The sequence below is a fragment of the Cupressus sempervirens genome, chromosome 10, assembly GCF_028749045.1.
Source record: "Cupressus sempervirens isolate cs-2001-9-10 chromosome 10, ASM2874904v1, whole genome shotgun sequence".
NCBI classification, from domain to species: domain Eukaryota; kingdom Viridiplantae; phylum Streptophyta; class Pinopsida; order Cupressales; family Cupressaceae; genus Cupressus; species Cupressus sempervirens.
In genome coordinates, this window is record NC_143127.1 from 539274313 (window position 1) to 539301541 (window position 27229).

The window sequence follows — 27229 nt, forward strand, 5'->3', positions numbered from 1 at the left end:
ATACATTTTTTTTACAAAATTCAATGAGAAGATGCATCTAATGAGTTAATTAAAGAGAACACAAAAGAAACAAGTAGAGTTTATATATATATGTATGTATGTATGTATAGTGGGTACAAAATTGCATTCTCTTGCGAAATGTTGATGGCGGGAAGCAAAATAGTAAATAGTTATATATATATATATAGTGGGTACAAAGTCGCATTCTCATGCGAAATGTTGATGGTGGGAAGCAAGATAGTAAATAGTTTTTCTCAGACTAGAAGTAAATACATTATTACAATCACATCTTCCTCTTCCCAACTCAACTAGTAGAAAAGGGAGAGGGTCTAGACCTAAAAGAAGAACCATGTTGGGCGTGACTCTTAATTCTGTCACTGTGCCTCCTCGCTCGACATCCCTATCGACTCGCTTTTTCTCCTTGATGTATCTCATCTTGCCTGTGGCATTGGTCGTGACTCCTCGTTTGATTCCTCCTCCTCCTCCTCCTCCTCCTCCTCCTCCTCAATGTCATCCAATTTGAAATCCAATCTAGCCCCCTCCATGGCATACCTCTCCAAATCAAGGATGTTATTTGCTGAAAATGATGGACCTAGTTCTTGTGCCCTCCAATCAGAGTAAGGATATATATCATCTAGATCAAGTGGACGAGGTTCTGAACATTGTTCCTTTTTCTTGCGCAACCTAAGATTATATTGCACATAGACAAGGTCATTGAGCCATTTTTTAGTCAATTTGCTTCTTTTCTTTGTGTGGAGGGACTTAAATAAGCTCCAATTGTGCTTGCAATGGGATGTGCTGTAAGGATGGCACAAGATTTTGAGAGCAACTCGCTTTAAATTGGGGGTATTGCCACCCCAAGTGTGCCATCAGGCATTTGCAAAATAAAATCTATTAAGTTATAAAGCAATGAAAATAGAGAAACATAACTTCTCAAATTGCAAATGTTTTAAACTTTTACGATTTACCTGGGTTTTGCGTGCCTCTTGCTCTCTTTGTTAGCTTTGAAGAGAACGAATTACCCTTTTATTCTACATAGACTTGTTCGGTCACAACAGGGTTTCTCTGCACAACATTCAATATCATCCTCCCAATGCATACAAAGACGCCCTCCATGACCTCTCCATTAGGATCTAAAAAGAAATCATCATGCCTAAAACAAATAGAAAGTAAAATCAAGCCTTAGTTCACAACCTAAAATAATAAAGTAAAATGAAGTCTTAAGAAAATCTCAAGAAGAATCATAGTACCTGAAATGGGGGTTAAGGAAGTAACTTGCTATAGGAATGGGTTGGTGGAGCATATTGCTTGACCTATCAATTATTTCCCAAATTGGATAAAATTTGAGCCTGTCCCCACGGTAGAAATTTCTAATAGACTCTTTGGGCCTATCCATGGCCTCATAAAGACATCCCATTGGGGATTCTTGCCCATCAACTAAGCATAGGACTCTAACCAGGGGCTTAGACATCTACAATTGAAATTTGAAAAATACAATTTGGTTTACAAAAAGACTATTTAATGAAGTTACTTACATAGTAAGTCACAAATTAATAATGAGACATATAAACTTCCAAGAACAATTCAAAATTTTTGTTTTGAAGTTACCTTCACAATCTTCATAACCTTTTCCAAAAAAAATTGGTCAAAGACTGTTTGTGCCACAATTCTCCTTCTACACTCTGAGTAAGGTGAAGGAACCCAATCGGGACACACAAACATTTGTTTCAAAGGCAACATTGCGGTGATAATACTTTGCAATGTTAAGAAAACTTTTGCAAACCTTGTGACATCGGGTCTCACCAAATCTTTGTCTCTAGTCGTGTATTGTTCATGTTTATGGAATATCATTCATTTTGATCATGTTTGTTATATACAATTCAAATGCAATAATTTATGAATAACATTTTAACAACCTTTATTATGAAATTTTGATGCAATGTTTAATTTGAAATGCTATCATATATGTCTAATTTGAAATAATCTTATGGTTCACCCGCCCAAAGCTTTCTCATCAAATTTAGAACCCATGGGTGATTATAGATAAATTTGGTGACTCGCTTTGCATCTTCCACAATTGGAGTCATCCAATCAAGTTTTCCTATGTCCTCCAAAAGAAGGTCAAGGACATGTGCTAAACAAGGTGACCAAAATAGTTTGGGTGCCTCTCTTCGAGGATTATACTTGGCATATTAGTAAAAAATCAATAATTAGTTGCCAAATTTCCATATTTTATTAGATATATTATTCATATGCAACATAAAAAATAAATTTTACCAGCTACCACATATGCTGCCACATTATCTATGATGATTTGCACCACATTCTCCATTCCCACCACCATGACAACATTCTCCAACATTAATGCCAATGTGTGTGCATTTTTCACTTTATTGGAGACATCAATAGATTTCCAAAACACCACATCATCTTTGCAAGCAACCAAAAAATTAATAATGGTTCTATTTTTTCCATTTATCCACCCATCAGACAAAATGCTGCAGCCATATTTCTTCCACGTTCTTTTGCTGTTTCCATATCAACCGGATTGTTAAGCAACCTACAATATTAAAGTGAAATCAAGTGTTAGTAATATAAGGAAATAACAGTGAAAATCTAAAATATAAAAATGAACTCAAGTGGATTTCAATTAGTTACTAACCTTCCACTCAAATCCTTGTGAGAAGGGGCCTTGTTACCTTTACTTGAAATTGTCAATGCGGTCACCAAATTCAGCCAATATGCAATATCAACCACACTCATTGAGATATTGTTGAAATGCCAAAAATCAGCACATGCGATATCAATTTGTTCATGCACCTCCTTGTTCCATCCGGTGCCCTCTGATGAGATATAAATACAATATCTACCATAGTTTCTAGATAGTTTCTAGTGACATTATTCTGAGTGACTTCGTGATGAGCACTTGTGCACATGTCCACACATGGGAGTAGCCATGGTGGATGTCATGTTGAGTGACTCCTTGAGGTTGTCATATTGAGAGATTCTGTGATAAACTCTTTCCCACAAGTGGTTGTTGCCATTTTGTGTCATGTTGAGAGAATCTATGGCACAAATATAAAGAAAAATACCTCCTTGACTTAGAGTGAGTGTTGATGTTGTAGCGTTAGGAAATCCCGTTCTCTCCTAAATTCGTATTATATTAATTATCTTGCATTATTGGGGTAGGATTACTTAATATCGTCATCTCCCTTTCTATTGTAGCAGTAGAAGTTTACATAAAGATATGGCAAAATTTCATTATGACGCTTCATCTTTTATTGAAGCGGAATCAACACTGAAAATTGCCTCACTTTGTAGTGTCAAGACAATCAAGGGTCAAGACAAGGTAATCTTTGTTAGAGAAAAAGGATAATTTAATTTCATTTATTAAATTACCTTTTCTCCCTTCTTAAGATTTCGCTTTATGCATTTTTTAGCTTTCTCTATTTAATAATTATTTAATAATTATTAAATAGCTTTCACTTTTAGGTTACCCTTTTTGGGTTTCGATCTCCTTTTATAAGGATTGATCTCTTTGTAATTATCATTTGTTGGATAATCTATTCTTCTTTTGAATATACAATTTTCGTGTTTTCAGATCAAACCCTTGCCTCTTCTTGTCTTTTTCTTCTCCGTGACAAGTTTTTTGCATGCAGTTATTGTTGGGCTTCATGGATTTGATTTGCATATTTGCTCAAATCGTACATGGTGTCAGAGCCAGATCTGCTGTAGCTTGTTCAGTATTTGGAGAAAAAGGGAGAACAAGGGTTTGGCGGATCAGATCTGGTGTTTTTGGGGTATTTCTTGAGAAAACAGGAGGTCATCAATTTTTATAGCAGTTTGAGGCCAAACGAACTTCATGGATGGATCTAGAAAGCGTCAAAATCCCCATTTCCGTATAAAATTTGTCCGGTTTGGACAATGTTGATCCGGGAGGCAAATTTTTTTGCTAGGCAGGGCCGTATGACCTCTGCATGCACTCCGAGGTGGCGAAAATAAAGAAAATCGCAAAAAAAGTTAAAAGAAGTAGTTTTTTTACTGCCATAGTTAGGAAAATCGCTGGCGGTCACAGAAACCGCTAGCGGCTGCGGCAAACCGCCGGTGGTCTTGCAGACCGCTACGGCTCCATCGCCGCCTCTCGCGAGCCGCTGCCGCTACGGTGCCAACCACTCGCCACCATCACCAGTGGCTTTGCCGCTCACCTCCACTCCGCCTTTGCCCCACGGGTGGCGCTTTTTTTGTGATTTTTAAAATTATTTAACAAAAAAAAATAATTTTTTTTAATGCATTTCTAGAGGCCCTGTTTGGTTTTTTGCCGTAATTGGAGCATATAGATGTATTTTTTCAATCCAAAAAATACGTCGTAAAGCTGGTTCCGAGACGGACACATTGGTGCAGGTGTTTTTTTGGTTTTGATGCAGTTTGGTTCCTGTTTTGGTAGTGAAAGCTAGATGTTCTGTTTTCACTCCGAAGGGCATATCTTAAGTGTCCCATCTCCGTTTTTCGAAAACATTATATTTTTGGAAAGCTGGTTCTGTCTACTTTTCGGATCTACTGTAATTTCTTCTAGATTCTGCTCCATGCTCTTTTTATCATGTTTTTGGCTTTTTCGCTCTATGGTGGATATCTTGGCTGTTTCAGGTCCGGGGATTGTTTTCATGGCATGGAATCTCTTCTTTTGGGCTGTACTATCTGTTGCATCAGCTCTTTGCCTTTTCTTGATCTTTGTTGATATCATTTGTAAGCATTCTTATGCAAATGCATTGAGATAAAGTGCCACTCCATGCGTTTTGGGATCCTTTTCATCATTGTGATTTATTGTACTCGCACTATATTATAAATTGCCATGTGGGGATAGTTGATTGCCATTTTGGGCCCTCTTCCTTTGTCAAGTGAGTGTCCCTTCCATGACGTTAGCCCCATGATGTGTCAGTGAGACGTGCATTTATAGGTGTCTATACCTCACTCTCGATGTGCCTGGTTCTTCCTGTGTTGCAGGAGTGTTTTGGCCGACTTTCTTAGCTGCCTGTCACCTCAACCCTGTTTGCATTAAAGGGGGGGGTGGGGGTTCTTCTGTTGTTTCTAATGCTTCCTTGGTTCGTTGGAGTGAGCTATGTATTTAGTATTTGATCCTATGTACTAGGCGATTGCAGTGGCTGGATACCTATGCATTTCGGTGAGATGGATCATCTACCATATAGACACTCTTCTTTTCATTCCTACTTTGAGGTTCTATAGATTAGCAGTTTCTTTTTGACAGAGTTTGCGGCTTCTTCATGCTTCAATGGTTTTCTTCATGATCACTCTTTGTTCCTATTTTCTGGAACATTCCTCTAGTTGGAGGCTTCTGCAGTCCTTCACTAGATTTTCTACTATCTCTTTTTGGAGTAGAGTTTTTCCTACTAGGTTTTCTCTATTTCTCTGTTTCACAGAGATTTTGTTGTGATTGGCATTCAAATGATATACATATAGACTAATATATATGTCTGCTTGATGGAGATTTGATTTATAGGAGAATTTGAGTATTTTGTCTATATGCTCACATTAAGAAAAGTGCTAATATCATTGCTTTAGTTTGGTCTAGTGTTGGACAAATTGTAAATCAGACTTCTTCCCTTTCATTATGTATATATAATATATATTATTTGTGGGTGGGTTTTTCACTCAAGTTGGAGGGTTTTCCCATGATAATTTGCTGTGTGTTAGTGTTCATTATTTTTCCTTTGCTTCTTATCTTCATTTCTGATATAAACATTAACACCTCCTGCATATTATGCACAATAAGGCAGTAAGCAAACTGGTTATAGATTTGTTTGAGTTGTCCAAATGCTTGTGGACATGTGAATGCATGGTCAAGATTGTATTCTTTTGACAAGGATTATTTTTCAAAAATCTGTTACAAATTTCTTTGCAATGAATGAGTTCAAGATCTGTACTTGGACGACATACTTCTCTACCACATTGACAACATGCATGTTCTACATGAGGTAGAAAGACACATTTTAATTTAGTAGGCTCAATTAGCAAGGTTGTAGGACACTTTAGTCTGGAGAATTTCTCGTTGGTCTTCTAAAAGTACTTTTGGCCACATCTTAGGTCAAATGTCAACTAGAATACTAGATCATGTATTCATGTGCAATTGCCAAGTTGTTATAGCTAACTCACCTGTATTTTCAAAATGTTTAGTTCCCATATGGAATTTAAAAATTTGTCATTTAAAATAGAGATACAAAGCTTTTAAGCAATTTTTGGAAAGCACTGAGCAAATCCATAATGTTTTATAATCGATGGATAATGGAGGATTGTTAAGATGATGATAATGCATCTTTGCAAGGTTTACAATTTGAAGATGTTGGCATGAACAAGGTGTTTTACCTAATTGGTTTACCATATAGGTCCTATTTACACATGTTCACATGTTTAGTTAGGGGTTTGAGAATCATTCTGAAGTATCTAGTACAATTAATGTGATGCCCCTTTCATGTTCATTCCAACATTCTTAACTCCAAAGTTTTCCTTAAAAGTGTCAACTTTTTTGAAATAAATTCTGCAAATTGCAATAAGTTGTTGGAGCCAAGACGTTTAATAGTACTTGTCCATGCAAATTTGAGATTCTAGGAGCAGTCATAATTTCTTGGAGAAATCTGTCGTTCCTGGGTAGTGCCAACTTTCCATGGGCTAAAGTCCTATTCACTTAAGGAGTTTTTTTTGGGATTATCATGGTAATTTAGTTGGTTTATTAATAATTATTCATAGGACCTTGGACTGATTTGAAAGACAATTAATTAAATATTAGAGGTGTTGAAAACAAGTAAAATAAAATGACAGCCTATATCTAATTATTTAAAAGGGCGTTATAAGCGTGTAGATAAAGTGTCATTAGGCTCAAGATGTTGAAAAGTGAACATAAGGACATGGTGTTCTTTTATTACGAGAGAAAAGATGCTTTTCCTAAAAGTAATGACAAAAACCCCCAAAGAACTCTTTTTTTGAAGAGCAACTAAAAAAGTAAAAAGTATTTTTGTTGAAAAAGCAACAAATAAGAATAAACACATTCTTCTAAAATAGCTCTAAAAAATTTAATAATTTATAAAAGCAGGATTTTCAGAAAAAGACTTTACATTCTCTTTGGAGTTGTTTCATTTCCTAACAATGAATGCACATTCATCTTTTCCATATCTCAAGGATAAAAATCATATGGAAATTTGAAAGCCTTGCGGTTGAAAACCATTCTAGTTTCTATGGTATTTCCATTTAGGGATTCCAACATGCAACAGAGATTGGGTTGGGTGCGAAAATCCTAATTCCATTTCAAGGTGTTTCCATCACTAATAATCACAGCGTTGAAAGTTGTAGATAGAGTTTTAGATTCAATGGGTATTTGGTTGTGGCTTGTGTTTTTTAGTATTTTTTGATTTGCAGAGATTTTTGGGGTTTTGTGTAAATTCACTGTTTGGTGTGGTTTATATATTGCAGAAAATAAAAAAATAATAGTGTAGTGTCCGAATTTGATTAGTGTAATGGTATTTTTTTGCAAGAATTAATGTTTCAGTTTTTTTCAGTTTGGGACTGATCACTAAAGGTGATAAAAAAGGTTGTTTTTGTCATCACTAGAGCAGCACAAACTTCAAAACTCTACATTTTGTTATGAAATTAACAAATGTAGAAAATTACGGTAAAGAGCAGACACACATAACACAAAATTCCACGAGGGAATTCTAGTAAAATCATACCAGTAAAAAATCACAGGCAAATATCTTTCAATATATCTCTCAGGAATTTTCATAGTTACAACAATGTTCAAATCGTAGGAACAAACGTTAGTTTGAGTTGCACATGTAACAACTGAGGTGCAGAATCATAATTACTGAACACTTACTAAATTCAGTAAGCAGGACTCGTACAAATACATGTATAACACTTATCAAAATTACTAATTTTTGTCAAGTCATCAAAATGACTTACTAGTTATAGTAAGTCAACTCATTACACCTTTCTATTTATGGTAAGTTCACAAAAAACTTTCCACCTTTGGCAGACAGCTTTGCCATGGTCAATTCAGGACTTAATTAAATGAGGTGGTTCTCAATGATGAATCAAGCAAAGCTAGTAGTTCTCCATGATAAATTTACCAAAGCTTGCCATGGTCAATTCAGGACTTAATTAAATGAGGTGGTTCTCCATGATGAATCAAGCAAAGCTAGTAGTTCTCCATGATAAATTTACCAAAGCTAGCAGTTCTCGATGATAACTTTACATTCCAAACACATTTTTAAGTGTGCCAATCAAACTTTTAGTACAAAGATTGTAAGTTTTCGAACCAGAATACTATCAGATATCTAAGATCACGAATACAGATTGACACAATTATTTACCTTAGGAAAACCGTCCTACTCAAGGGGAAGACCCGGCCACACCCAAAATATAGTTCCTTTATTAAGAACAGGAGATTCAATACAAAGCTTCGCAAGCTTATTTGGAAGAACGACTTCTTCAACAATCTGTTATCTCATAACAGATGCTAATAGAATGTCCTTATCAGATTTGATATCTACAGCATGTACGCTTCTCTTTTGAATCACAAATCACACACATAAAACTGATGATGTAGCAATGCTGAGAAATACACATCAAACTCTCTGAGACTCACATAGTCCTTTAACTTGCTCAACATAGCAATAACACACCAGATGTTAATAAATTAAATTACTGAACAAAGTTCCTTAAGCTGTCTTGGACTGTGAAGCATGAAGCGAACACAATAATCTCGCTCCCTCTGCCACTATAATGGTATATATGATGCACTCTTCAATCTCTTCCCATTATCTGATACCGCATGGAATGAAATATATATGAACAAAGTAGTCAAGGAGACTCCTGTATTAATCGCATGTCATGGTAATGAAAAACTAAATTGCGTCCCATGTTACCCCCATGGATTCTCCCACAAGCCGATACATCATAAAGTTTTGACTGCTGTTGCACATCATTTTGTATTCCTCGAATGATACAAACCATTCGTTCACTAAGGAACCACTGACTTCTGAATTTCCAGCGGCGATGATTATAAATGGGGATTGCACCATCTTCAATATCATGTTACCAACGAAAATGCCAGAATACTTGATATTAAATAGACATCAAAACGATCAATATATTAAAAAGGAGAATCGAATAGAATAGAAACATTCTATTCTAGACTACACCTAAATATTAGAAACATTCTAATATTTACAATAAGCTATAAGAGTGAGCATTAAAGATTATTCTAATACCCCCCCTTAATGGTCAATCTATTTACTACACCAATAGATCCCCTGAATTTAACAAACTTGTTAGGACCAAGGGGTTTTGTGAAAATATCTGCTGGTTGCTTTGAGGTAGGGACATAGAGTAACTGAATAGATCCATCTTCTACTAACTGTCGGATATAATGGCAATGAAGCTCGATCTGCTTGGTTCATTCATGAAACATTGGGTTTTTGGCAAGTTTGAGTACTGCTTGATTGTCTATAAACAAAGAAGTTGGTCCTGCTTGAGAAATATGCATATTTGCAAGCATCTGGCAGAGCCAAACTGCTTCACAAGCTGCCTTGACAGCTCCTCTATATTCTACTTCTGTAGAGGAGAGTGTATGTGCCTATTGCTTCTTACTGGTCCAGGTAACTGCTGCAAATCCGATACTGAACACAACCAGATGTAGATTTCCTGTCATCAACTGAGCCGGCCCAATCGGAATCGGTGAATCCACTGAGCTGAGGAGTAGTACTTCTTGTGTAAAGAAGACCATAATCTGGAGTACCATGTACATAGCGTAACACATTTCGCTGCAATCCAATGATTAGTCTTGGGGTTCGTCATGAATCGTGAGATGTAGCTGATTGCAAAACTGAGATTAGGTCTAGTAGTAGTGAGGTAGATGAGACTACCTACTAGCTGCCTGAAGAGTGTTTCATCTATAGGAGGAGAATCAGATTGTGCGGACAATTTCAGATCAGTCTCCATAGGAGTGGAGGCAAGTTTGCAATCCTGCATTCGAAACCTATCAAGCAAATTTCTGGCATACTTGGACTGAGAGAAAAAAATACTGTTGCCAATCTGCCAAACCTCAATACCTAAACAATAATGAAGCAATCCAAGATCGGTCATATCAAAAGTTCTGCATAGATCCTGTTTGATATCTGAAATCAAATGTGCTGAACTCCTAGTAATGATCAGATCATTCACATAGACAACAAGCAAAAGAATATCATTACCAGAGTCTTTAATATGCAGATTACTATTTGACGGGCTGCGCTGAAATCCCTGATTAACCAAGTACTGATCAATCTTTATGTACCAAGCCCTAGGAGCCTGTTTAAGACCATAGATGGCCTTCTGGAGTCTACATACTTTTGGTTTTGAACCGGCAACCTTAAAACTTGGGGGCTGTGTCATGTAGACTTCTTCCTGTAATTCACCATTGAGAAAGACACTCTTCACATCCATCTGATGAACTTTCCAACCATACTGAGCTGCAATGGCAAGAAGAATGCGAATAGTGCTCATCTTGGCTGTCGGAGCAAATGTCTCCTCATAGTCAATGCCTTCGCGTTGGATGAATCCTCGAGCAACAAGTCTGGCTTTGTATTTGTCCAAGGTACCATCTGCATGGTACTTGACCTTATAGACCCATTTACAGCTAATGGGTTTCTTCCCAGGAGGGAGATCTGAAAGAACCCAGGTGTGGTTCTTTTGAAGACTCTGAAGCTTAGCATCCATTGCTTGTTTCCATTCTGGAATTCCGTTGGCCTCTGCATATGTCTAGGGCTCAGGGATACTGTGGATGTTGGCCATAAGAGCTATATTAACTGTGTTGTGTTGAGTGCTCTTATTTTTGGAGGTTCTACCCTCAATGAGTTCATTAGGACGAAGATCACTAATCGTTTGAGCCCACCATTTTGGCCGAAGAGTTGAGGAGCCAATATCAGATGCAGTCGGAATAGCTGGATGAGGAGCAGGAGCAGGAGCTGTATTATCTGGAAGTGGCTGAGGTGGTGTATTAGTAGCATCAGATGACTCATATAAAATAAAAGAACCCAAGTCAGAGATTGCTGAAGATTGAATCTCAGAATGCGGTGGGTAGTCAAAGAGTAGAAATGGTCGGAGTTCCTCATCAAACACAACATCATGACTGAAGATTAAACGATCAGTATTTACATCAATCAGTCTGCAGGCCTTATGTGTGTGACTGTATCCTGTAAACATAAGTTTTTGGCTTTTGGAATCTAACTTAGTGTGTTTGGCATCAGGAATCCATACATATGCCAGAGAGCCAAAAACTTTCAAATGGTTGGTCCTAGGTTTGCGACCAGACCAGGCTTCCTCAGGAGTCTTATGATTAACTGCAAGGGTGGGTGACCGGTTAAGCAGGTAGACAGCTGTGGATACTGCTTCTATCCAATATTTTCTGGAAACATTTCTATGTTCTAGCATAGCCCTAGCCATTTCTGTGATGGTACGGGGACGCTCTACAACACTGTTTTGTTGAGGGGTGTGAGGTGTGGTGAACTGACGTCTAATGCCATGAGTAGTACAGAAGGCAGAGAAAGCAGAAGAACAGAATTCCCCCCCATTATTGGTCCTAAGAGTACGGATGGAGGAACCAGACTCTTTTTCTACTAGAGCTTTAAATTGCTGAAATATAGGAAAAGCATCTAATTTTTGCTTAAGAAAATATACCCACATTTTGTGACTGAAATCATCCACAAAGAGTAAAAAATACCTATTCCCAGTAATAGAAGGAGTATTCATAGGACCACATACATCAGCGTGGACCAGCTGGAGCACTCTAGGTGCTCGCCATGATTCACCATTCTTAAATGGTGTCCTATGTTGCTTCCCTGCTTGACAAGCTCCGCAAACGCTATGGTTCTGGGTTTGAATATTAGATATGCCATGGACTAAATTATCCCGAGCAAGTTGTGCTAGATACTGAATGTTCAGATGACTGTATTGCTGATGCCAGAGACTGCTGAGAGTGGATGATTCAACAATGAAAGCATGCTCAAGGGAATCACCTAAATCTACAAGTCTATAAATACCATGATCCTCAAGACCAACAGCAAGGGCAGTGCGAGAAGCACGATCAATAATCGAACACTTATTTCCACTGAAAATGACATCCAACTAAGGAGAGTGCTTCATAATTTGACTAACAGCCAAAAGATTATGTTTCATGCCAGGAACATAACATACATTGAGGAACATGAGTTTTCTTCCTCCAAACTGAATCTGAATATTTCCCTTGCGGACAATATTGTATTCTTCGCCGCCTCCAAAGATTACTGAGTCAGAATAGGGAGTGAATTCAACAAACCAATCACGCTTATGAGTGAAATGTCGGGAGGCACCATAATCGATGTACCAGGCAGAAGATTTCACATGATTTGCAGGTATGCTAACCATAAAGGCATGGTAGATAGATTCTTTCTGCTCTGAGTGTTGGGCAGCATGGGCTTGCTATTTAATTGAGTATGACTTTTGATGTTGCTGACACAAATGCTCAAATGGCACAAACTTCGAGGTGAGAAAATGAAAGACCCAGAAAAGAGCTCAAAAAACCTAGAAGTAAAATGTTGTCGGAATCAAGATCCGCTGGCTCAAAAATCGAAGCACAAAAAAGAGACACCTAGAAAAATTTGACAACCCATTTGAGATCTCGAAAAACCCATCAAGAATTTGCAATTAAAAAAAATTTCCGACCCCAAAAATTAGGGTTTCGGGCAAAACCCTTGCCGGCGGATTGGAGAGTCGATTTTGCAAAAAAATGGCAATTTCTTGGAAAGAAATGGCCGATTTTTGTCTCAGAGTTTTGGCACAGAGCGGGATTTGTAGGTAGAGATTAGTTTGGCCTTCGAAATCATCCAAAATCCGTTAAAAAAGACGTGCGAATGGGGGCAAAAATTGCTGTAAGAATAGACCCGCATGTAGACGTGTTTGGCTATTTTTATCAGATGAGCTGCACCAAATATTGCAGAGTGAGGACACGTATTTGACCAATCGAGAGTGTTAGCAGAAGACCAGTTTCTGGACACTATTTGCAACGGATTTGCCTAGAAATCGGGATGTTTCAAACGATTTGCAAAAGATTTTCGTCAACCCTAGGCAAAAAATGTGATTTTGAAGAAAACCCGCAATTTTACAAGGACCAGAGATGTGCTGCGGACTTCAAAGTCGAACCCGTGATTTGCAGAACCAGATGCAACAAAAGAAATCGTGATTTTTAGAGAGGAATTTTGGAAAAAACAAAACAGATAATTTCAATAAAAAAATTTCGAAAAATTACTCTAGCTCTGATACCAGGTTACAAACGAAAATGCCAGAATACTTGATATTAAACAGAGATCAAAACGATCAATATATACAAAAGGAGAATCGAATAGAATAGAAACATTCTATTCTAGACTACACCTAAATATTAGAAACATTCTAATATTTACAATAAGCTACAAGAGTGAGCATTAAAGATTATTCTAATATATCATTCACATTATTTAAGTCAAATACTAAATGCAGAGAATAGAAGATACGATGACATGGCAGTTGTGAACGGTTACTAATCACCATTGCACAACAAATATGTTCCTTAAAGAATAGCATACAGTCAGCATGTATCAAAGAGACATGAAGACAATATAATATGCACAAAAGATGAGCTGGAGACAATAATATAGCTCCAAAATAAAAAGCACAAATTCAACTATCGCAAGTAGTGATGATTTTTTCTGAAGCTATAAATAGTAACAAAGATAGGGGCGCATCATGCAGATCTGAGCATGTATTTAATTTTAATTATCATATCAAAGTCTAACAAGAAGAAGGAGCCAGTATATTATAATTAGACTATTCGACCCAACTACGAGATTTGATCATCACTTAACTCAATTTGGATAAATATTTTGTGTTTCAATTTGCTGGCTAAATTGTTTGAGGAAATGCTCTTAAATTTTGAATGATATGTAGATGTTCGAGAAAATGTCTGAATGTGATTGTTGAAGGAAAATATTTTTCTTACCTTTTCTCATTGTATTACTGGAAGGTAGTACCTGATGGAGCCCAGAATTTTGGCCTCCATTCTTGATTATGCAAAGAAACATATCCCATTATTGTGGAAATGTCCATGCAACTTAAACTCAATCAACCTATACAACATGCAATGAGAAAAGATGGAATCTGCAAGGAAGTACCTATAACAAAGGATGAGCTAATGTTGATTATCAGGAGTACATACTATTAGAACACAACCAGAGATCTGTAGAGAGTGTATACAGAGCAATAGAAAACTGTAGACCTCAGCCCTTAGGTGATCCCAGTGGAGGGAGTAACGGGAAAGAATAAATATCAATATACATCAATTCTTGTGACATGTTTAGTAAAGAATATGGCAGTAACAAAGAAGTTCCAAGACACACAGATAATTTCCAGTCTCATTTTGATATAAGCCTCATACAGTGAACAGGTCTATGTCTAATCATGTGAAAGTTGTGTATTCATCATATAGAAAAACAAGTATGAATGTTCATCATACATGTACAGAAACACATGAAGGCATCGAAAGAAGATTCTTTGAAACTTTGAATTAACCAGAACATAGCAAACAGAAAGAGGGCAGAATAATCATGTGCAATAATATATATGATAAAGATAATTAGCAGAAGATGGAGCAGAAAAATAAGATAGAATCTGACAATTACAAAGATGGTGTCTTCAGCAAATATAAATTCAAAATCTAGTTATCGTCAGAGAGTATGAAAGCAAATCCATCGAATATATGGAAGTCTTCGAGGGCAATATTTGATTGTGATAAAATACATATGGAAATAGTTATTTAATGTGTTCAGATTGGAGAATAAGTTTGTATCTAAGGGAAGGAAAGAAGATTGCTACGAAAGTATGAACGAGAGTAGCACTAGAAATTAAAAAGAGACATCAAAGAGGAGATTATATGCAAGATAGAAGTTCCTGCAAATCGCTATGATCTACCATGCCTTGATGGACCTCAGTTAGTGTGTGAGACAGTATCAACATTGGAAATTGAAGCTGTGAATGAAGAAAGGTGTGACGGGAGATTTGATGTCAAACACAAAGTGCCAGTGTAATTGTTAGACATCAGCGATAGCAAAAAACAGTCTTAAATAGTGATGAGAGAAAATCATCAGCACATTAAGGAATTTCCAGATTCTCATTCCGCTTCAAAAAGATTTCTTCCAAAAACCATACCGAGCATTACTGGCATAGTTAAAGACAATACAGTGGTGATTATTAGACATCACTTAGAGCACATACACCATCACAAGTTACAGGAATATTAAAGTATCAAAGGCCAAAGGATTTGAAGATTCTGTACACGCAAAGTTTCTCTAGTCGTAGGGCAAATAAATGCTAAAGTGAAAGAGCCCGATAACTTTAGTAAAAGATAATAATATTTTCAAAACCATTGATAGAATTAAAATTACAATTATCGGGTGCTATATGCTTTGGAAAAGGAAAATACTTGAACAAACCTTATATTATACACCAAGGCATTGTGAGTTTTATTTATCGGGTGGGGCATGTATGCCGCCGATAAGCTCCATGGAGAGATGATATTTTGATTATTCACATATGAGTTTTGACCACCGATAGGACAATCAAAAGGTGTGATTAATATGTGAAAGGCTATAAGTTTTAAATTGAAAAGTCATGTCTATGAATAAGAGATGCTATATAGGTCAAAAAAAAGAAACAAGACATATTCGACAAAAGCATTTGAATAAGAAATATTTTATTTTTACTTTTAAGGAGGAATAAGGAGTGAAAAAATGATTTTTTAATGTTATTATATTTTATTAATTTTAATGATAAATAAAAGCCTTTTTTGCTTTTTGTTTATTTCAAAGGCATGGAGATTTAAATTGCAGTTGATTTGTCCTTTATAATCATCTTTAAATTTTGTAAGAAGTTTAAATGTCAGATAAGTGGACACAGTTATTTAGCATCTTAAATGCGATCATCATAGATATAGTGAAATGAATTGTTTCCATATTTGTGTCCAATTTGTCTCCCTACAATAGGAGTTAAAGCTCAATTTGGACTAATTTAAGATTGCATATATATTTGATCTGTCACATCTTGATTATTAAATTGTTGATAGTATAAGAGCATAGAACTTAATAAAATTGTACGTGAAAATCTTCATTGTAGTTGACTCTTTTGCCCAAATAAGCAAAGGCACTGGTTTTTTGAATCATTGAATTATTATTATTGGGTTTATATTTGAAGTCATAAAATCTTTATCTTCCTTCTTACAAGCATCAAACCAATTGTTAAGAACACCATATACAAAACATTCAATTATCTCAAGCAAGCATTCAACTTTATTTTGATCAAGTTCAAGGATCCTGCTAGCTGAAGAACTCACAAAGCTTAAATTCACTATAGAAAAACCTTGAACCAAGCAGTTAGTGTTTGAGGTGAAGGTTTACCCGCCTAGGTGTAGCAAAGCCTAAAGTGCAGGGGAATCAAGGTGATTCTCGTTCGCTGGCTGGAACTGATTGTGGAATCCTGTTGGAGAATTGGAAGCTCTTGGATTTCCAATCTCTGGTTTTGCTAACCAATAGGATAACCAGTAATTGTTTTTTCATTGTAATAGATCCCTGTGGTTGTACTGTATGATCCCATTATAATTGTAGACTGAAAGCATAACACTGTTGTTTGTTACTATAGATACTCCTCATCCTCATTGCAAATCTAGAATTCTGTTGTGTGAAATTGATTAGATTTGAGAAGGCGATCACTCTCTAAAATGACGGGGGCTCTGTTTGAAAGTTTAAACAATATTTTCAGTGCTTTCATTTGAAGAGTGCCAAATTATGCTTTACAATTTTTAATGATGACTATTAGTATCGAATCAAAGTCAGACAGCACATAGATAGCAGCCTATGAGAGTCAATTATATTTTGATTAGAGATAGTCTATTATACCAATATAGTCATATTTTGTAGTTTTTGATGAGTGATACAATTTATGAAATGTGAACCATAATCTTATCTGGAAGTGTTTATTTCCCTTGTTCAACTTATAAATTCTACTAGTAGACTCTTCACTGAGTAATTTTATTCCAAGAAAAATTGTTTAACAGGCCATATATATCATTGATTTTCAAATACATAAATAAAATATATAACCCTATAAGGCTATAAGTAGGCATGGTATAAAATTAAATAATAAATGCCTGAGAAATAAAGACTGTTGCACTGGTCAATTTCTTATTGTCTGTTTGTGCTGGAGTGTTGAAGTTACATTGCATCTGAATAATATGTGTTTGTTGTTGGCTTTTTTAATGCTAGATTCAATACTTGATAATTAATTATTAAGTATTTTGCTAGAATTTTGTTTTGCTTTAGCCATGTCAAAATTCCCCCAGTGACTAAAATCTAGAAGTCGTTCATGTTTGTTTAAACAAAGGTCTTACAAAGCTTGACTAGATAATTCATGTCAGTTGTTTCATTGTTAACTTTTTCTAATCCAATGTTGTTTATGGATTTCAAATATTACATATTGCCTTATTTTTTGTTGAAATAATTTAAAAGAGAAATTCCAGCAACTGTGTTCTGTTTTTTATGTTTTTCTTTAGGCAAGAAGATATTCCTTGCCATTGTAGCTTCATTCTTTAGTAACTTTTTGTTCTTTTGTATTTGGATATTTCTCCTTGCAGTGAAATAATTATAAAGTGATTTCAACTTTGCAGGGAGTCATGATGACTCATGGAAATGTTGTTGCAACAGTTGCCGCTGTAATAAAAATTGTTCCAGGTCTTGGCAATAAAGACATTTATCTGGCTTACTTGCCATTAGCTCATATTCTTGAACTTGCAGCTGAGGTAGAGTACCCGATCATATTCAGTTTGTACTGAATGAGAATGTATGCAAATGTGAAATCTTATGTTGTCCATGTTTTTGGTGGTGCATTTGTCCCAGTTATTAAACAAGTATTTACTTGTTGCAGGCTGTAATGGTTGCTGTAGGATGTGCCATCGGTTATGGCTCCCCTTTGACACTAACTGATACATCACCCAAGATTAAGAAGGGAACGAAAGGTGATGCTTCTATGCTGGGTCCTACTTTAATGACTGCTGTTCCAGCTATTTTAGATCGTGTTCGTGATGGTGTGCGGAAAAAGGCATGCATTATGTATTTCTTATTGCATGGATTTGATTTGATAATTTCTTCTTGTTTAGGCTTGGTGAATAATGTTTTTGGTCATAAAACAATGACCTTTTCTACCTTAACATTGAGGATTTTGCTAATGCAGGTTGATGCAACAGGTGGGATATCAAAAAGATTGTTTGATATTGCATATAACCGCAGATTAGCTGCTATAGAAGGAAGCTGGCTTGGAGCCTGGGGTCTAGAAAAGGTTCTTTGGGATGTACTAGTTTTTAGGAAGATACGTGCAGTTCTTGGAGGTCATATCCGTGGCTTGCTTTCGGGTGGAGCTCCTCTCTCTGGAGATACACAAAGATTCATTAATATATGCCTTGGGTGCGAATTTACTGCTATACTGTTTTCATCACTTCCGAGTTTTTCAATTTTATGATATACATATTGTGTCTATGGTGTACATGCTTAAAATCCTTTGACAATGGAGATGTATATGAGAGTGTGATGGTTGATGATACATCTCAACAAAGTACCTCAAACCTTCCACCTTGATCTCAATAAATGTGTGAGGATATGTTAGAGAGAGAGAGAGAGAGAGAGAGAGAGAGAGAGAGAGAGAGATGTATATGAGAGTGTGAAGGCTGATAATACATGTCAATAAAGCTTACCTCAAACCTTCCACCTTGATCTCAAAAAATTTGTGAGCGTATGCTTAAGGACATTAATGGATGGGCAAGCATTGCATTGGAAAAGTGTTCATAAATCAAGACTAAGGTGTATGTTCATATAGAGATTCTATATGTGTGTGTTTAGAAGAGTGTGTGTATATATATATCTATGACTACGCATAGTTACATATACTTTTTAATAGGTTTTCAAAAACTTTAACATCAACCCAGACTTGCATTTTTGAAAATCTTACCAAACTCCATTTATTATTTTACTCTATGTTACTCGGGGACGCGTTTCCGGCAAAAATTGACCCCGTCCCCACGTTCCCTTGTCCTGGAAACTCGGAAACTCCAGAAACCTTTCCCTTGGCTGTCCCATAAAATTAATGTTTCAGTTTTGATAATTTGTTTGATTTCCACTCTCATGTTAACTCTAAAGTTAAATTATTTAACACAAACATTATATGTTAAGTTTCTATAATTTATATAAGCATGTGTTATCCATGTTTTAATATGAATATTTAAAATTTCCCTGTATATTTTAAATTTTCCCTACTTTTTATATAGCTGTTCCCACTGCCGTCCCTTGCCGTTCCCTGCTCTGAAAAAAAAAAAATCCATCCCAGAAACCTGTTTCCCCGTCCCCACGTTCCACTGTCCCAGAAACCTGGGGTAACATAGATTTTACTAGAAAACTGAGAATGAAACAAGCCAATGACAGGGAAGCTGTTAAAGGCAAACTTGGGTACAAACATGGTAAGCTAAAAAGCCTAGACACAGGAAAAACAAACCATTAGACAGATGTATCTAACTACTTGTACCAGAAATATACAGATCATAAAAGCCGGATAGAGCAGAGAAATCGTAAGATCCCCAAATACATGGAAATGCCAAGCTTTTACCTAGAGAAATCAATCCTATGGTGCAACAGTCACAAATGGAAGCATTTAGAAACATTAATAGGAAATAGATATTGAAGAGATTAAAAAGTGAATTTTGAGAAGAATCAATATGCAACTGTAAGCTTGGATGTAGGATACAGTAAATCCAATCTACAAAAGTATCCCCATAACACCACACAAAGCTCTCTCCATTTGAAATCCTAGCAACTTCTTTGTTTCCCTTATTTCTCTTATCATTAAAAGCTAAGTTGTCGATTCAGATGCGGATTGGAAGCAGATTCAGGAAGTGGATATGGGAGGAAGCATATATATATATATATATATATATATATATATATATATATATATATATATATATATATATATATATATATATATATATATATGTATGCAAAGAAATGCAAGAATATACAAAAGCAAATGATTTGATAGTATGACTATGATACTTCACCCTTTATCAAATTTCAAGATATTTCAAAACTCATATCAATATGTGCTTGTTCAACATCAGAGTTTGCTTGTTCAACATCAGAGTTTAGACAATAAGTTATAACCAATTGGTGACCAAATGAGAAGTAGCTGCAAACAAAGTTACAAAATGACTCGTGAATGCTTCAACATTCACCTTTAGAGTTGTTTTAGGGTTTCCTTCCAAAAAAAGATTAAAAAATCTTGTTAAGCACATGCAAATTAATAATTTAAGTTGTTTGATGCTTTTTTTTTTACTTTTCTGGGCGTTGGCTCCGCGAGTGCCATGAAATGCGACTGAAGCACTATGGAGGCTTTTCGGAAGCCATCCACATGCTCCCAGATGCACTAGGCATCCACGCGTACCAGCTTCCACATCCAAAGTGGGCGATGAATCAATATCTGAGATTAAAAGTTGTGGTAGGATAAAAGTGAATGATGACCAAACCCCACATAATTATTAATATTTATATTATTCTTCTCATTTTGATTTTTTTTTGCTAAATTGATAACTGGATAGGGCTAGCCCCCCATTATATTAATAATGGAAAAAGTGCAAAGTAGATACCAAAAAAAGGCTGTCAAAGACAACTGGCAAAAAACTATCACCATTTACTGTTTAGATTCCTAGCTAACCAAAACAATACAAGATGCATCCCTATCATGCAGACATTATACTGATTAACTACCAAAGATTGTTGGTAAAGTATACATATACCAACGAAAGCTACCAACAATACAAACAATATATACACCATTAGTTAACTAGACACAGAATACTATACATAAGTTTGTTATTGCTTAATTCTAGTATTTCTTTTGTAAGTATTACACATCCCAAGCTATCTCTAGTTGTTATTGTTTAATTGTAACATTTCTTTTGTAGGTATCACTCATCCCAAGCTATTTCTAGTTATAGGGACATTACTAAAAACTATAAACCTAAACTAATTTTATTAAAGGGAAAAAATCATTAAAAGTTAAATCCCAGTAATTCTTTTTTAAAGGGAAAAACTGGGATTTAAGGAGAACATTTTTAATAAAATTAAAAGTTAAAGGATGAAAGAAAGGCCCAACATTAAGAAATCTAGTTGAAGGAAGAACACAAACAACATGAGAGATCTAGTTCAAGGTGTTCAAATTCCAGAATTCTAGTTCTAGTTGAACTGTCTCAAGGCATTCAAGGTTCAAGATCTCAAAGATTAAAGTTCAATTACAAATGTAGAAGGAAGAATGTAACATCTTGAATTTCTTTTGGAAATATAAGACCATAGTCAGGCATTTTTGTGGCAGTCCAACCCACTTCAATAACGTAATATCCCCAACAACTATATGGAAGGAAGAAAATGATCAAGGAGAGCTAGTTTCAGAAAAGTTGGAACCTTGGTCACAAAATGTTCCAGTTAAATTTTTTTTTCCTGTGATGAGTTACAAATTTATATGGCAGTCAACATACTGACATGGATCCCAATCATCTTTACTAATCAATCTAAGGTATTCAAGTTAACATGCCTATATCTGCTGCATTTAGAGGAAGGAATCAAGCATAGGCTATTTTGAGCAAAAGAATGCTGAGGTATCTGTACTTACAGAAGGCACTCTATAAAAGGCTATCTATGTACTTGGGAAAATAAAATATTGGTTTCATTGAAGATACAATGGATTTGTGTTTATTTCAACATGTTGTATGGTGCTCTTCCAATTTCTCAATTGTTAGATAAAATGCTTTGATTTCAATAGAAAATGTTATAGTGTTTGATGAATTTCTATTACTTTTTGCATCTTGTTGATGATAAGTTGTGTTGGCTAAATGTTTTGTAAGTCAAGACTGTAACTTTAGGCAACCTCAAGTGAGATTACTCTCTCCTCTTAGCAATTGGGAAGGCTCCCTTCTTACCGTAGGTGGCTCCAACTTGGACTTAACTGGATCTTAAAAATAGGGTGGTTCTCTTATTCTATTCCTTTTTATTTGGGGAATGATAAGGCAAACAACATTTGAATAACGCTATAACTTCAACAAAAAGTACCTATTGCTATGATAATATCAATGACTTCTAAGTTGACATAAAAACAGCACATAATACACCAATCTACTTCTATATAGGTGGAATAGTCGCAAAAACCCAAAGTCTTCTACACTTATCACGAATGATGATTTAATAACTTGATTAAATGGTAAGGCATAAAGTCTCTTATCAAATACTCGCTAAATTCAATGGAATTTAACTATATCAGTTTGCCCTTATGCAGCACAAAGTCTCCAATAACTCGAATCTAATTATAACTTTGAATGCAATATGCAACTCAAAGTTTGCAAGATTAAATTCAAATCCCTCTTGAACAAAGCATAAAACTCATGATTAGTATTCAAAAAATTTCATCACATAACACCTTGAATCAACTCAAAGTTTGAAAACAAGTTGCCTCTTTTATTGAAAGCAATTTAATCTACATTCAAGCACAAAGTCTTAGAGTGCATATACAAATTGGTAGAGTTTTCTTGTGTTGCCAAAAGATGAAAATTACAATGAGCCCCCTCTATTGATAGGTGAGGGGCTAAGAGAGAGGTGGGAGAAACCCAACAAACTTTGACTTATTCAAATTGCAAGTCCTAATGTACTTGACTTGTAATTAGATAACATTCAATGATTTACATGTGAAAAGATCACTTGCAATTACAAGTTATTTCACAATTATATGGAATATGTCAATTACAAAATGCAAAATGATAATAAGCTAAGTGCCTGAATATATACGACTCCTATTGCATCATCCTTTGTTGGTCTTCATATTGATTTGTGATTGAAGTGTTTAAATTTGGTGGGAGCATCTTGAATTGGAATAGGAACCTACATATTTGATTATTCTGCATCATAATGGTTGTTACTGGAAAAACATCCTTTCAACGTATCTTTCCATCTGTCTTGAAAGTATTCTACACCCACAATTATTCCATCGCTCATCTTTTCCTTGTATCCATCATGTGATTGTTCTCGTCTTGCGTCTCCCTCTAATCTTGGAATTTGTTTGCAATAATAAGACCAATGCCATGTTGATTGGGTAGATCATACAGGCAAATAGGAGAAGCCTTGGATCTTTCTTCCAAGCTTGAACTTTGCAAATCTGGAGCTATGCATGTCGGACAATCAAACCTTGAGGAAAAATGGAAGGATTCAGCTTTCAAAATTGGAGGAAAAATGAAATATTGGGTTTTTCTAGAAGACTGCAGGTGGATAAAATGCAAGCATTTTATGTCAAAATGATGCACAAATGCATATATTTACAAGTGGGGCTACTTATTTATTATTGGGTTTTAAAAATCCAATTACAAGTCATTTGAGAAGGTTTTCTGCCTGCAAACGGGTTTTCAAAACCCATTTGCAGGTTGGAAAGAGACTTCATCTTGTGCTTGGAAGACACTTGCAAGTGGTGCTTGGATGTCCACTTTCAGGTAAGGGAAAAACTAAGCTCTTTTTGGCAAAATAAAATCACAAACGGGTTTTCTAATTCCATTTGAAAGTGGGATAAATATGCATTTTTGAAGCTCTTTCTTTGGGGGAAAATCGTGCATTTCAACCTGCATCATTTTGGGGAAGAACTTGTATTGCTATAAGAACAATACACAAACTTTCGAAGCCAAAAATCCTTTTTTGAATCAATAACAAAACAAAAACAACTTGCACAAACTTAAAAGAAAACAACAAAATTGCTTCTCCAAAACTGGGAAAAGATCTTCAAAACATGGTTATATGAAGGTATTCACACTTGTGATCCTAGGCTACATGCGCTTATGTTTATTTTGACTAAAGGGCCACCGCTAGCTTCTTGTCACCTCCTTAAGTAAATATTAAGTCTAGCCTGTTATGATCCCCTATCTGGCCATGCATTTTTGAATGCAAAGGTGCATGTGCAAAAGGAAAACATTTCAGAGCCATGAGATTACTCCAAACAAATTTGGGTTAAGTCTGTTTTATACAGGATATAGCATTGGACTATGAGTTGCAGAAGGTAGGAGGTTCTTAACTTTGCAGCTTGTAGAAAATTACATAACAAGACGAAATACCACATAAAGTGCCTCTAGGTTAGTACAAACCAAGACCCTAAGCATGGCATTGTCCCTATTCTGCATACATTTTTTGATTTGGAGCTATGAGTGCAAACTAAATTACTCCAAAAAGTTGCAAATCACATGATCATAGCTTTTTTCCTACCTTCCAGATAAGCAATGCTTTAACTTTGCAGTAGCTCTTTTACCAAGGAATTGGATATTATGCTCCTGTGGTTTCTTTCCTTTTCCTACCTTTGGGATAATCTGCGGTTCATCTAGGCATTGCCTCCTTTGCCATTGAATTGAATATGAGCCTCTTGTGGCATTTTTCCTACCTCTGTGGATAGGCTATGGTATAATTATCCATGCATTGTCTCTCTTAAAATTGAAATATGATACAATCTTCTTTTAAACTTCACAAATAATAATTAATGAGTTCTACAGATAAAATTCATGAAAATGGAAACAAACAGAAAAGATACCAAGCTTGAAATTGGGTGTACTGGTGACAATTGATCTTCTTGGCAATGACATCTAATCTTGAACCATCAACTATAATAATGATTAATTAACTGTGAGGCTTTCATCATTTGATTTTTTTCCTAATCTGGTGGTCTTTTATGTTATCCTTTCAAAGCTCTTCTCTTAGTCAAGAATGTCCTAGCTTTTACTTCTTTGGTTATGTTATGCATCCTGCTTCGATCCTTCCTGTCATTTATATTTACAGTGCTTCTTTGTGTTTATTTGATTTGAATTGTTCATCAATTTATAAGGTATCTATTAATATGCATTCTATCATCTGAAGTCAAGCATGCCCATCCTCAACATTATCTATGTGAAGGTGTTCACTACACTCCCAAACATTAACATCAGTTTTTTTTTTGATATTAGGAATGTTATTTAGAAATTATAATAAACTCATTGATCCATTGCACTCAAGAGTGGTGTTTAGCGTAGTTGTACTATCCCGAATACATATTTTCCACAATTTTTCCCTTAGAGAAATTTTCAGAGCATAAACAGAGATTTAATGCAAAATAAGTCAGCAAATGAACCAGTAGATGCTTGATAACGTATGCAGTTTAAAACAACTTTAGATTTTCTATTGTATTATAATAACCAGCAATACAATATCATGACCAGCACCATATAAATGCTTCAGAAATATGTTATTGCATTATACGTCAGCAATACAATAACAAACACCAAATATCCAATCTTAAGAACAGTATTACAGTCAGTTTGTAAACACAGAGAAAAGAACTTATAACTCCAATGTGAACTCTCATGTGAATTCACCACCAACACTGAACTGGGTTGGCATCAGATCCGGCAAGAAGACCCAGAAGATTTCTATCCTCAGATTGTAGAACTGAAAGGCAAAGCTTCCCTTGTCTTCAAGAGAAATCTGAAACAACTCCAAAATCCAAGCATATCCTAATGAGTGGAGCTCATTTACTGCTCAAAGTTGTGACCCTTCAACTCCTTTCTCTTGTCTTTTCTTCTTCTTCCCCTTTCGTGACCTAGTGACCTCCTTTATAACATTTAAATGACTTAAAATGATCAGCCTTAAGCTCCATTTAATTCACTTCAAAAAAGCGATTTATGCATTTGGCTTAAATTCTTTAATGTCCAAGAAGGGGACATATACAACAGTTTTAATATCTCAGGAAAACTTGGAAAGAGCGAGTTTCTCAGCTTTCATGTGGGAGTACTGGGAAGTTTCAATTGATGGTGGTGTTTTTGGAAGCCTCCTCTACTAACATGTCTTCTCTAATGCTGCTATACTAGATTTTGTGTTATGTGTATCTCTGCAAAAATAGTCACTGAAAAGCTCTTTTCCAGTTTGTTTTTCAATCTATGGTGGTGACTGGTGAGAATGGCTTGTTAAGAACTTAAAATTTATGGAGACTTCCTCCTCTACAACCATGGCCACTAGAGCGCTCCCATACTGAATTTTTGTCTATGTTTATATAATTATATTTACTGAGTTTCTTAAAGGTTTTGTCCACATTTCTTTTGGAAGGTCCACCTTGATCTGCAAACTGTCCATTTTACTGCTGAAAATCGAATATTTATAACTATATATGCTCAAAGATGCATACTTAAAAGGTTTTCTTATTTGTCTACAAGCTTTGCTTGTTTGGTGAAATTAAAGATCATTTTTCTGTGGCAAGCTTTATAGAGAAGTTTTGTTCACATGGTTTATGAATATATGGACAGAATATAGTATATATAAAAAGGTAGACATTCAGAAAAATTGTCTTGACATACTTTATTTTTTGATTCAGGGCACCAATTGGGCAAGGGTATGGTCTTACTGAAACTTGTGCTGGAGGCACGTTTTCAGAATGGGATGATACAACTGTTGGTCGTGTTGGTCCTCCACTTCCATGTTCATATGTGAAGGTAAAACAATTGAAAAGATGACACGGTTATATCAAAAATTCTAACAATTTTTAGGCACATGGATATGCTCACCCTTTATTGCAGTGGTATAATTAATGTAAGGTATAATTTAGTTACCTTTTATATAAGGTGATATTAGTTATAAACTTATATATCTTGCATTCTATTTGACAAAAATCTCTCTGTAAAAATTTTAAATGTTGGGATAGAATGCTATAACTGATAAGTAGTAGTTCTAAATGCTACGACTGATAATTAGTAGTTCTAACTGCAACGAAGACAGACTTGATATGAACATATCAATTTGACCATTAGGCTGGTAATGATTACTTTACTCATCATGATGGATTCAACAGATGTCAACCATTACACAGATTATGGAGATAAAATCTGAAGATCTGTCCGTTGAAAAATACAAAATATATACAAAAAATGATTGCAGAGTAAAGTCATTCAACACAAGATATCTCAGTGTGAACAGATTGTTTTGGTCAGCAATTTGAAAAAGAACAACATTGAATGAAACTCATTCTGTATGCCTGACAT

At 35.5% G+C, this 27229-nt stretch overlaps 1 protein-coding gene across 2 annotated transcripts in view; it reads left to right on the top strand.

The window, feature by feature from the left end:
• Nucleotides 1–27229, top strand: part of LOC149535030 (long chain acyl-CoA synthetase 9, chloroplastic-like) — a 124570-nt gene that overhangs the window by 48770 nt on the left and 48571 nt on the right. For both annotated transcript variants that reach the window (XM_089806526.1, XM_089806527.1), the window contains exons 5-8: nucleotides 17774–17905; nucleotides 18031–18204; nucleotides 18337–18566; nucleotides 26566–26683. In XM_089806526.1, the coding sequence (XP_089662652.1) occupies nucleotides 17774–17905; nucleotides 18031–18204; nucleotides 18337–18566; nucleotides 26566–26683 (654 nt within the window). The remainder of the gene's footprint in view (nucleotides 1–17773; nucleotides 17906–18030; nucleotides 18205–18336; nucleotides 18567–26565; nucleotides 26684–27229) is intronic.